General features: G+C 52.9%; 4 protein-coding genes across 4 annotated transcripts; 2 read left to right on the top strand and 2 right to left on the bottom strand.

Moving 5' to 3' along the window:
• Window positions 1–1,746: 1,746 nt before the first annotated feature.
• AYO21_03101 (hypothetical protein) lies at window positions 1,747–3,539 on the bottom strand (the record flags this gene model as incomplete). Its single annotated transcript, XM_022653076.1, has 2 exons — window positions 1,747–3,068; window positions 3,116–3,539. 2 exons carry the CDS (start codon window positions 3,537–3,539, stop codon window positions 1,747–1,749), a joined length of 1,746 nt encoding a protein of 581 aa, XP_022514770.1.
• Window positions 3,540–4,332: 793 nt separating this feature from the next.
• Window positions 4,333–4,644, top strand: AYO21_03100 (hypothetical protein; the record flags this gene model as incomplete). The annotated part of the gene is made up of 1 exon (XM_022653075.1): window positions 4,333–4,644. The coding sequence occupies one exon, from the start codon at window positions 4,333–4,335 to the stop codon at window positions 4,642–4,644; it is 312 nt and encodes a 103-aa protein (XP_022514769.1).
• Window positions 4,645–9,651: 5,007 nt separating this feature from the next.
• Window positions 9,652–10,305, bottom strand: AYO21_03099 (hypothetical protein; the record flags this gene model as incomplete). The annotated part of the gene is made up of 1 exon (XM_022653074.1): window positions 9,652–10,305. The coding sequence occupies one exon, from the start codon at window positions 10,303–10,305 to the stop codon at window positions 9,652–9,654; it is 654 nt and encodes a 217-aa protein (XP_022514768.1).
• A 991-nt stretch (window positions 10,306–11,296) lies between these two features.
• Window positions 11,297–12,154, top strand: AYO21_03098 (hypothetical protein; the record flags this gene model as incomplete). The annotated part of the gene is made up of 2 exons (XM_022653073.1): window positions 11,297–11,512; window positions 11,663–12,154. 2 exons carry the CDS (start codon window positions 11,297–11,299, stop codon window positions 12,152–12,154), a joined length of 708 nt encoding a protein of 235 aa, XP_022514767.1.
• Between the last annotated feature and the right edge of the window lie 22 nt (window positions 12,155–12,176).

Raw genomic sequence — 12,176 nt, 5'->3', positions numbered from 1 at the left:
CTAGGCCGCGAGAAAGCGCTCGGGCCGGAGCATACGTCGACACTCGATACGGTTCATAATCTCGGCCTCCTCTACTTTAATCAAGGGAAGCTTAAGGAGGCGGAAGAGATGTACGAGCGAGCGCTACTAGGCCGCGAGAAAGCGCTCGGGCCGGAGCATACGTCGACACTCGATACGGTTCATAATCTCGGCCTCCTCTACTTTAATCAAGGGAAGCTTAAGGAGGCGGAAGAGATGTACGAGCGAGCGCTACGAGGCTACGAGAATGCTTTAGGTACGGGCCTCGTAAGACAATATCTTCCTGCACTGAACACCTATGAGAATCTTGCTCGGCTGCTGGTTCTTCGAGGCCGACGAAAGGAGGCGACGGAGTTCTTTCAACGAGCACTAGTTGGTCTTCGGTATGTTCTAGGCTCATCCCATGAGCGGTGTAGACGACTTGAGAGTGCTATCAAACCCGTAGATCTCCAGCAAGGTATGGATTCTCTACCGGTCAGTTTCACCGCGAAAGGACACTAATTCCTCACTCTAGAGACCCGGACTTCTAGCGCACTGACAAGGAACACCAAGAAAACGCCGTTGTCGAAGATCCAGAAATACTTCCGTCGATCTTAGAAGTAAAGAAGGCACGACTTGAAGGGTAACGTTACACTACTGTATCTACAGCGACATGGCATTTCGAGCGTCAAGTGTGGCCATGCCACCAATGGTGGTGGTAAGGAAATGGGCTGATGGATTGTTCTTTAGCCCGGAAAATAGCAGCTCAGACGCGATGTCGATATAGCTGTTAAATAGTGTAGCGCGAGACAAACGTGTCAGAGCACGTGATTACTAGCCCAAAAAATACATTCGTCAAGACAACCCCAGTATATTGAGAGACGTAATGGACTGTATGGCAGGCGGTAATAGCTAGAGATGATTGCTGACCAGACTTATGTAAATTGATCTGGGAGAATGTGGATACCGGCCTGCTCCACTCCAGAACAGACAATAGTAAAGGATATGCGCAGGGAGGAAACCGGTTTTGTAAGTCTCTGTACAGACCACAGATATAGAGAGAAATGCAATCTAGAGTGAGATATCATGTTTGTAAATGCCCAAGCTGCCTCTGTTCATCTACACCACATGGGGGACCGCTAGATGTAACGCGTCTTCTTCTGGTTCGTATGGCCACCTCCTCCATCTTTCCAATGGTGTGGGCCGGAAATAACACCCAGACAAAGAGAGCTTGCAGTCTAGTCTCCTCCATTCTCATCCAAAACGGTTGATCTGGCTGGTTACCCGGGAGACTGGTATCATGTGCTTCCACGTGGCGACCTTGATGTAATTCCTGTAGCGCCTCTCTCAGCTTGCTATCTGGAAGAACATTCCGTCGACCCATGCCGGTCTTGACCACTGAACTTCATGTGGCTCCACTAGATGTGCCAGGTCGCTCTTTGTCCGCACCGCTTCCTCGAGAAGATAACGCAAACGAAAAACAAGCGCCAGAGGACACGTATCTTCTTCCAAAGAAATTGAGTCGAAAAGGGTCCAAAGAACAAGACCTGTGCATCAAAGGCCAGAGGCTTAGCGCTGGTTCTTTTATTGTGCAACTTCAAAGACGCCCAAACCCGTGTGTCCTGTGTGTCCTGATTACCCGTGTGCATGTGAACCCAAATCACGTCGAAAATGCCACTCCAAGTACATTACGACACAGACAGAAAGAGGCAGGCGTCTGAGACGTATGTGGCAGTCTGCTAATCTCCATTACCGAAAATAACTGGTTCCAGGACGGTATCTGTAGCTTTTGGTACCGTCCGCCCGCGTGTATATCAATGCATCGGCGAATAACTCCGCCTCTTCATCGTCATCATCTCCATCGCCACTGACGTCCGGTTCGATAATATCGCTACCACTCGGAGGGGGTGGTGGTGGACAATGGGCAGGAGGCATCCCAGGTCGAGCCCCATCTTTCAAGGATGTCTCCTGGATAGAGGAGCCGGGGCTGAATGTCCTCTTCATTGCTGTGGGTGCTGGCATATTGTATCTGAGACCTGGTGAATCGGGTTTGGACGTGCTCGCACCGGGAAATCTCAGCGGCGGCAGAGTAAGACTTCTCTCGGTGTCTGGGGTCATGGGTCTTGGAACTGACGACTGGTTGGGCAAAGCAGAGGAAGGCTGCGAGGGTCGGGGGATCGGCATAGTGAGCATGGGCTTGGGCCGATTGTCGAATGATGGCCTTCGTGCAGGCGCTGGATTGTATACAGGAGGTGGGGGCATCGATGTGGTAGGTGAAGGTAGTACTGCACTAGGTGCCGCTATCGACGAGTGGTTGGAAGCCAACAGTCGCGCCCGCATTGCAGCGTCCTGGCGAGCCCAGAGGGCTTCGGCGGGATCTCGATTTTGTAACTCATTCTCGTGCTGAGTGCCAATGCTATTGCGACTGACTGATCTGGAGTGGTCGAGGTTGCGATAGGTGGGTTGGGGAGTGCCCTGGTAGGAGCTCGGAGCGTCATCGCCTTCGCCTCCAGACTTCTGCCGTCGCTTTCTTTGCCGGACGTCTCTCCGAATCCTAACTCTGCAGCCTTGGTCGGCGACCATCATACTTAGAGCCGTGCTCTGATTGAGTCCTGGGAATTTCTTGGCGCTGTAGACCTGGAATGGAGTGGACAGGACTTCCATCCGATTGAAGACGCCTTCGTGACGGACAGGCGCCGTCAAGTTATCCCCGTCCCTCTCGGTCCGGTTAAACGGCTTTCCGATATCGGCATCCTGGTCGTGTTTCACCCCCTCGAACAGTGAGAACCTCAGCCGATACCAGCCTTCATGTCTGACGGATAGATCTGGAAAGATGAAGTAGGCGGCTCGTTTCGGCTTTTCCAGATAAGCGGCACTGGCTATTGTGACACCGGCCAATACGGGAATAGCGGGCGGGACGTGCATTTTACCCCCTGCTATCGGCCGAGCAACTTCCAAACTGGCATAGAGCATGAAGGTGGCATCATACTGCATCGTGGTGTCGACATCATTGATAAACACCTTCAGTTCAACGACCGGAGGTGGGTCTACTGGTCTCCGGTCATTTGATGCTTTCGTACGTTAGTAGAGATTCTCAAAGGCGTTGCGCTTAACATACATCTGGGTCCAGATCCACATGCTCGAGCTTTTTCTGGCTGTTGCACGACTTCCAGAGAGTATTTGATGCACCTCCTGTCGATGGTGAACCTACTGACGGAGCTCCTCGTCTCGTTAGGAGGTTGCTGCATGTTGTATGATATACCGCAAATATTGTAGGTTCGAATTGGTAGGCCGTCAAGATAGAGGACCGAGATCCCCGGTACAAACAGGCCCGGTATGAAAGGACGTGGTTTTTGGGGTAGAATTTGTCGTAGATTGTTGATATCAAACTCGTGGCCCAGGCAGTCTTTAAGCGCTGGAAGGCCTTGATCCGAGTCACGGGTAGTCGTCGACGTATCAACTGGCGACAGTTTCTCCGGCAGGTTCTGGGCACTATCCATGTTGGCGGTGTCAGCGGCATCTCTATCAATGGGAGAAGACATGCTGTATTGGAGACAGGGTGAAATCTAAGAAGCAAGATACGAAATACATGTAGACAATACGGAGCGACTCCAAGGTCCTGGAGGTTGGGCAATCGATCAAGAGGTATCCTGGAGCCCAGCCCCGCCAAATGGCCAGCGTGAATCCAACCGTCGCCCTCGAGTCTCTCCTTCCTTCTGGTAGCTCGAGACGCACACGGTAGGCGCAGAAGACCAGCAGCGCCCAATGGGCAAGAACACAAAGAAACACCACTGGGAAAGTGAAAAGTACTGACCAGAATCCAAAGCTCCACCACAATTCAATCAGACCAAAACCTATCACCCGAGTCGTTTCTTCCTTGCTGGTTGTGCAATGGCTGGATCACGACGAGGTCCGGGTCTAGTGGTTGTCGAGTTCAACCAAGAGGCCAAGCGGACAATGTTTCCGGATCGCATGCGCTCAAAGTCTGGATCCTGACGAATATAGACAACCAGAAGCTTAAGTTCCCTGCTATTTCCTGCGCCGTTGAATCGAAAACGTATCCCGGTTTCTTCGCCCAGTGGAAAGGTAGAGGGATGACCGTGTCAGCGTGGACCGTGCCTTGCTGAATGTCCCAACAATGGTCGATCGCAGGATTCGGGTTTGGTGGAGGGAGAGCGGATGCGAGTTTTACTTCGACACCAAATGCGACCGAGGGATGTAAGGTTTTTGTGAAGCCAGACAACTGGAACTCTTCTCGCTCACTGAGTGAGCCGGACTATCACGACCAATGTTGGGAGCAGGTAACAAAATATCCTTTCCCTTCTAGACCCTCCAATGCCCGGAGACGGACAAAATCTAACACGAGAAGAGTTCGAAGGCAGAAGAGATGGAATGCTAGGATCGGGGGAGGGTGACTTTGGTAACAGTTCCCCTGCCGACGAGGCGAGCGACAGCGAGGGTAGGAATGAAGCAGAAGAGCTGCGAGAAGAGTGGGAAAGACTGAGAAGAAGAGGTGCAGATGGGGATGCAACGACGTCGCAGCCGGGGAGCCAGGAAGAACACAGCGCCAGCGAAAATATGGAAAAGCGGCACCGTCAAGCACCCAGACGCCAGGTCCATGCGCCGGCAGCAGCACCAGCATGGTAGGCGAAGCAGCCTAGCGGGCCAGCGGGCCAGCGCTCCCCTCCTGTCTCTGGTCAGTGGTCAATGGTCATTTAGCCCTGGTGGGCCCTTGTCGGTGCCCTGGGATGGTGCTGTTGGCTTTGGGCCTAGCCTGCGAGGAGGCTTTTCCCCATGGCTGCGCTCCACACCTCGTACGCCTAACAGGGTCAGAATCATGGGCCTCCCACTAACTGCCCAGCGGCCCAGTGCTTGCCCCCAAGGCCATTCCATTCGGGACTTTGGGGCGGGCCCGATGCCCACTGCGATGCCCACTTCGAAGGCTGCTGTTGCTCCTGCTCCTACCAGCTATTGTTATGAATCCTTCCCCGTCGGAGGCCTTCCCTTGTTCCTTTGCTTACTGTTGCCAACCCGGTTGTACTACCAGCAAGAAGGCACGGACTTCGACGAGCATGTGCACTGCAGAAAGAGATTCTTTACAAGTACATCCTAGCGAATGCCATTGGCAGACTCCTCGACTCTCAGGGGATGGATGGGTGGACATCTGCTGCTGGCTATCTTATGCCTAGTGTTAGACGATCCTGCTCGTACTCGCTAGCCTGGACTCTTGGTGTGTGGGCTAAATTGCGCACGTTCCCTCGCCCTTCTTCCAGGTGCATGGCCGCCATGAACACTTTGGGCAAAACCGCTCTGCACTTCACACCCCCTGGTGCAATTCGGTCGGTTATCACCCCCGCTGTTGTGGGCCTCACCAGTGGGACAAAGATGATTGATTGGAGAGGTAGGGCAGATCCTGCGCTGAAAAAGCAAGAGGCATCAGAGTTCAATGTTGGAGCTTCAGCCGCTAGCAACAACTGCCACTGCCACTACCACTGCCAGCCTACCGCTTCGAGGCATTGCATCACTGCCAAAGTGAAAAAGACCCATGTTGTGGTTGTGGTTGTGTGAGGGTGCTTCGCCACCACTGGTTGATATACAAGCAGGTGGCATGTACGAGGTACTCGACAATACACTGTTTTGTTCACTACAATTACTGACCGTGTTGATAGACAACCAGGACCTTTCCGGCACCATGACAAGTTTACTCGTCTACCTAGTCTCATCTCGGACAGCTGAAGATTCCGGTCGGTCCACGAGCAACATGCTTCCAAATGGCAGGGGGTGGGCTGATGCACAGGCCATAGGCTCGTGTTGGTCCTCGTGCTGGTTAATAGGAGAAGGATGCTCACACGGCTCTAGACTTTTGGCGTGGTTTTGGACAACTTTGATCTCATGATGAATCCTGGTAAAATTGCAACCCAGATTCGTGCGAGGCCGGGTTGTTGATCCCCAGCATGCATATCTTGCTTTGTGCGGCCAGATACCCCGTTGATGCCGTAGCACACGTGTTACCCTTATAAGGGAGACTTTTGTGCCACCTGAATCTGTCACAGATTCTGCACTACGGACTCAAAGTCATACAAGACTGCCTGCACCCACCCATTTTGTCTTTCTTGGGCTCTCTGCCTAGAGCCGGCTGAAGCGGTCGCGACTCTGTGCAATAATGAATAATAATGTAGAGGAAATATTAAGGAAGCAGCTGACATATGGGATCATGCATACAGATGACGAGAGGATGTGCAGACCTCAGTTACCAGGATCTTTGACAGGTTTCAGCAAGTCCTTTTCAACGTGGTTGACAGGGAGTCCCAAGGACATGGCCATGGGAACGGCGATAGATTGCAGGGACAAACAAACTGGTTACCCGAGGGAGACGCCGAGTATAGAGCAGCCTAGTGAACCAGAAAGAATGGGGAATGAAGCCCACCAGAGGCACTCTCAATGGACAAGAGACACGCCCAGGAATGCTAATCATGGCCAGAGTCTCCGGGCGGTCCAACCCCCCCGGGCGCACGCCTGAACCCGAAACTTGGGCGGACTCCAAAGCATCGAGTTTCGGACATTGGGCTGGTACTCTACCTAGGAAGTGGGAGGTGGGAAGGCGATCAACGACCCTTGGAACGGCAACGACCGGGGAGACGCGGGATCATGACCCTTTCTGTCTTGGTGCCCACAGTGGCTCTCATCCTTCGCCGCAACACCAGCCCGAAAGCCTGGAGGCAGAGCTCGCACCAAGTGCCAGGTGCTAGTAGTGGCCAGGCTACCACCGTCCTGGCTCCACCGTTGCTCCGGGGCAGATGCCACCGAGAGACCTGGAGTTCGGAACGACAACCAGCAGGCGCATTTTAGGCCTAGGCCTCCCCCTTCCTCCCCTTCCTTCCCCAAATCGAGTCTGGTCCTCAAAAACAAAATAACAAGTGGTCAGAGGCTGGAACTTGCCAGGGTGCTTGACTTTTGGTCCTTTAGTTCTCCCTCATGCATCAAAGCGAAGCCCTAGTCTGTCAAAGAAAGGCAACGGTTGGTGATTGTCTTTGTTAGCTGTGCATAAGTGCTTCTTGATTATTACTCGTATAGCACTACTACGAGTCCTCCATCCACACTCTTTACCAGCACCATGATTATCGAAAAGCCCATGCGCCGCGACGCTCTCTTCCAGGCCCCTGAAGCCAATTCCCACACAACCAAGGACACGGGGTCGATAAAATTATCGCGTGCCAAACAGAAGCCTCAGTTGCCTCGCTTACAGAAGTGGTCGCAGATGCAACCCGAGCTCGGACTCGCTATCTCGTATCACTGTTGTCTATACCTACCTCGTACCCAAGTGCCATCCCAGAGGTAACGAGTTAGAAGAGGTGGGAAGGATTATTACATGCCTTCCGAGTACAAAGATCGAAATGTTGGGGAATTGCGGAATTGTGGAAACACACACCTTTCTTCTCTCGTTGGCTTGACACTGCCTTTTGACTGCTCAATCACGGCTCCCGGATGAGACTTTGATTTCCACCTCCCCAAAAAACCTTTTCATTCTGTGTCCCACACCTTCCATCTATCAGAGCCACCAGAGCTGCTCAGTCCGCAGATCATCAGTGAGCTTGACACAAAATTCGGAGCCATTGAAAAAATGGTCTCCTTTCCAATTCCTAAAGCCGAGCAGCGGCACAGGAGATCAACTACGGACCTACGGCTAAGCGATTCGAATGACTGTCCCCCGCTCACTTTTGGTACCTGCATCAGAGGGACGACTTCTCATCTGAAGCACTTTGGCGGTTAATCTTTCCCGACGGACTCTCCGGGGATTCAGAATTCGTCAGGCACCCGTCCGCATGAGCATCAGCATCCATTTGAATGTCCACGGACACGTCCAACCAGGTCGACAAAGTAAGTTCCCGCTGTTTCCCACGCTTTTGACAGGGCTTCGACCTCCCACTTCGCCGTTACACCCGAGTTGCCCGTCTAGGCCAGTCCAAGGAGTGCCAACCTTGGCCTGAATTGCAATGAGTGGTGCAGAATTTCTCCGGCAGACTCAATAGTCTGGACTGACTCTGGACGAATCACGGCCCACGAACATGCTTCTGGAATGACTTTTTCAGATTCTGGAATCGGCAGTGACTTGCGGCCTGAGGGTGTGGGAAGCGTCAGACTCGGTCTCAACCTGCCTACCCCAGGACGCGACAATACTTGATGATTGGTTCATCAACTTGGCCCTCCTTCTCTGGCTCAGGCTGGCTTTAGGTCAGAAGACAATATACTGGGCAGTGGCTGACTGGACAAGAGGTGGCGGTCGTCCATGCGTCCTTGTGATGCTTGCTGATCGCAATCTGAGGGTGTCCTGCAACACACAACAGTATTCTCGATGCTGATTAGTGGAAAGTAATCGTGTCTTTGCAGGAGTCACTCTCCACACCGGCAGCATGATGTTTCAACACCAGCATAATTTCATATTCAGCCCGATTTGCCAAATTCGACTGCTGAAAGATCAAGCACGTCGAGGTTATTCGTCGGCCTCGTTGATTCACTGATCCTCGAACTCCAATTCATTCCGACAACCGTCCCGAAGAACAGGGGGCTCCACGATTCAGAGACTCGCAGCCGCTGCCATGTCATAATCAGCATCCGAATTTGACATATGGCTGGCTGCGTTGCGGAGCGGATACAACCTCACTGCAACCCAGTATGTGTTGCCCTCCGCCCACGGTCCCGGTCTGTGTCACTCAATGGACTTTGAATCCTCCCACGCCACCAAAAATTGCCTTTTGCGAATTCTGACACGGTTGAGAGAGGGTCTAGAATTCGCTTTGTACATTTGACCAGAACTCAAAGCGATTGTCGTAACCGTCGTTGACGCTCAGACTCCGTGCTGACACATGCCTTGTCGAAGGTAGGTTCTAATATGTCAGTGTTTTGAGCTACCTCCTGATCGTTCACCAAATCCTGTCCCCCAAAGGTCCCTGAAATTAGCGAGAATACACCTGGTCTTCACATAAACGAGCGACCACACTATACCTTATGCCCAAAGAGGCATATTTCCCCCTGAACGGGTTCGAACGTGTCCAAGATTCCAGTCCTGTCTTGGCCGGGGGGCAGCGTCTCATTGATATGTCTAAAGTCCAGATCAGACAGCGCGTTTTGCAGGTTATGTTGGTTCTGAGCATCAGGTCATTCGGTGGTGTCATGTCGTAAGGCAGTAAAACATTGACTAACTCGAACATTGCATTTGACGAAATAGCAAAGTCTTCTAGATATCTTATATGGAGTACTACCACACTGTCCTACACATCAAACTCCTCTGGCAGGTGTCGAGACACCTAAGGGATCAATCAACACTCGCCACCGTGGCGTTCTCAATGCTCTAGTCCAATGCCGAAGTTCTATTGAAACGATACTTTACAGTATCCTCCTTCGATACCGCCGTTGGCTGGCGAAGCAAGCATTCTTTTCCTTCAGAGAGTGATGGCAGGCTGTCGGTGCGCTACACACATCGCCCGCCATCAACTTCCAAGTTAACACCAGTGATAAATTCAGCCTCGTCGCTAGCGAGATAGCAGCAAGCGTTTGCCACGTCTTTTGGTGTACTTCCTCGTCCGAGCGGAATGGTCGAGACGAAGCCCTTTCTGTTCTCTTCGGTGTCGGGCTTCCCAATAAAAAGATGTGTTCTTAAGGGGGTTCAAAAGTGTCAGCAGTGAGAACAAGGCAACTCATGTGATGCACAGAAGGATGAATAAACAAGGGAGAGACCCACAACCCGGTACTGCCCACGACAGGACAAACGGAATTAAAGCGAATCTGTTTGGGCCCATATTCCACCGCCATGGTCTTGGTCGCGTTGCTCACGGCGGCTTTGGAGGCGTTGTACCAAGTCAAGCCGGGTCGCGGCCTGATGCCCGCCGTCGAGGCGATCTGGATAAAACAGCCCGGTCGATTCTGCTCGATGAAATACGGGAGCAGCACGCTGCTCGACAAGTAAATGCTCTTGACGTTGACATTGAAGCACAGATCGAACTCGTCGTCCGTGACGGTCTCTGTCGGCTTGTTCTTGTAAGTGGTGCCGGCGTTGTTGACGATTATGTCCAGACCCCCGTAAGCGTCGACGGCCTTTTTCTGTAGTGCCTCCCAGTCGGCGCGCTTGGTGACGTCGGCAACCAAAAATTCGCAGCCCAGATCTTGCGCGACCTTGGTGCCGTTCTGCTCCGACAGATCACAGATGAGCACCTTTGCGCCCTCTTGGATGAACTTGGTCGCGATACCGGCACCAAAACCCGACCCTCCACCGGTCACTATGGCCACTTTACCTTCCAAACGGCCTACCATCTTGTTACCTGTATTTTGTGGAATCTGTATATAGAAACAGAAAAGAAGATTTTTTGCAACAGGCTTCGAAAAAAGAAAAATGATAGGAGGCAACTACTTTAAAGCGAGGGGGGACAAGAAACAGAACAACCTACCGAAGCAAAATTCATATATATACCGAGTACTCGGTACTTTGTGTATGGGCCCCCTCGGTGTGTTCCCGGGGAGCACCGCGACGCAGCCTCGTCCCCCTCGTCCCCCTCAGTGGGGAGGACGGTGGCACGGTCCGGTCGGTTTCTCCATGTCGATGGACTGACTCATCTTGTGCCTTGTCCATTGGTAGGAGATAGACAAGTACGAGGTAATACAGTCCTTGTGTATGTGAGAGAAAGAAGGAGATAGAAGAAAGCGGTACTCGTCTGGACCAAGTAGCATCGGAAGCACCAATTGCACCAAGTACTACTGTGACGAGGGAGTTGCTTTCCCATGGCTCTCCCCCGCCTAGCCACTCGCTAGATGTTGTCCGAAATCATTGGTGGGCGAAGTCGGAACGAAGCCCCTTGTCGGGAAACACATCCGATGGGTTTGGGAGTGGTTTTGTTTTGTGAGGGACCGACTATATCGACCGACCGTCCGTGGGTGGTGAGTGAGTGTGCCGTCAAGGTATGTAACATATACATGGCCAGGTACTCCCTCTCATCAGCCACGCCTGTGGCCAATATCGGAGGATTAGAGAAGAAAAAGCAAGAACAATGACCGGTTCGAGTGGTGTGGTTGATATGATCGCATCCTTGCCAACAAGTGACATCAGTGTCCCAAATAGATAGGTTACCTACGACAGGGTGATGCATGAATATCAATGTCGCCTCTCACTCGAAGCATTTTGTGCCTCTCGTCAGTTTGGAACCCTCGGGAGAATCAATCTACCACTAGGAAAAAACACCCTACCAGACCACACCAGATCATCACATATCTCTAGGAGTAGCGAGCGAGGTGTCGGGTATCGCACACCATGAGCCAAAGCCAAGTCGTCGGTCCCAGTATATCTGGACTGGCCTCGTGGGCGCTCCAATTCAGCCCGACCGCGTGGTTCAAGTCGTGGCTCTTGTATTTGGGGATCCAGACGCATGTGCGAGGGACGATTGAGCCGGAGATGAAGCCACTACATAACGTCTGCGAATACCTGCACGCGCTGCACATCTACACGGACGAGGCTCGACGGGGGGAGGTGAGGACCGTTTCGGCCCATCACTTTTGCTCCCACGTCAGTAAAGGTCGGTTAAAGCGCCCTTCTCCCCTCCTTCTCTCGATAGATCCGACCATCGCAATTCTCTGACCGCACTCACTGATATCCCTCTCTTCGCCAGATCTTCGACAGTGCCTCATCTACGACTCGTGCAAACCCGGAGCGAGACTCATTGGCGTCGAGTTCATGATCCCCAAATCCCGCTACGAAGCGCTCGACCGGCAAGAACAACGGTACTGGCACTCGCACGAGTTCGAGGTCAAGTCCGGCATGCTCGTGCTCCCGTACCCGGAGTCCCACAGGCGCCGGAAAGACAAGTGGGACGCCCTCGAGACCAAGGCCATGGAGGAGGTCGTCACGCTCTACGGCAAACTGTACCACTTCTGGCAGGTCGACAGGGGGGACGACCTGCCACTGGGTCCGCCGACGCTGATGGGCTCGTTGACCGAGGCGAGACAGCTCGACGTGGACACGGCCATGAGGGAGAGGAACGAGGACTTGGGCATCGATCAGCCGGGCAAGCGTAAATTGAGAGAGGACATCGAATTGCCTGGCGTCTCAGAGAATGCGGACAGTTGGTGGAAAGAGGCTCAGCGGGACAAAGTCGGTATCTACGCTGCGTGACGTTGACCGCATCCTCTCTGTT

Source organism: Fonsecaea monophora (genome assembly GCF_001642475.1).
Source record: "Fonsecaea monophora strain CBS 269.37 chromosome Unknown Scaff14, whole genome shotgun sequence".
NCBI classification, from domain to species: domain Eukaryota; kingdom Fungi; phylum Ascomycota; class Eurotiomycetes; order Chaetothyriales; family Herpotrichiellaceae; genus Fonsecaea; species Fonsecaea monophora.
Note: the sequence above shows the minus strand (reverse complement) of the source record. Positions and strands in the feature narration are given on the sequence as shown.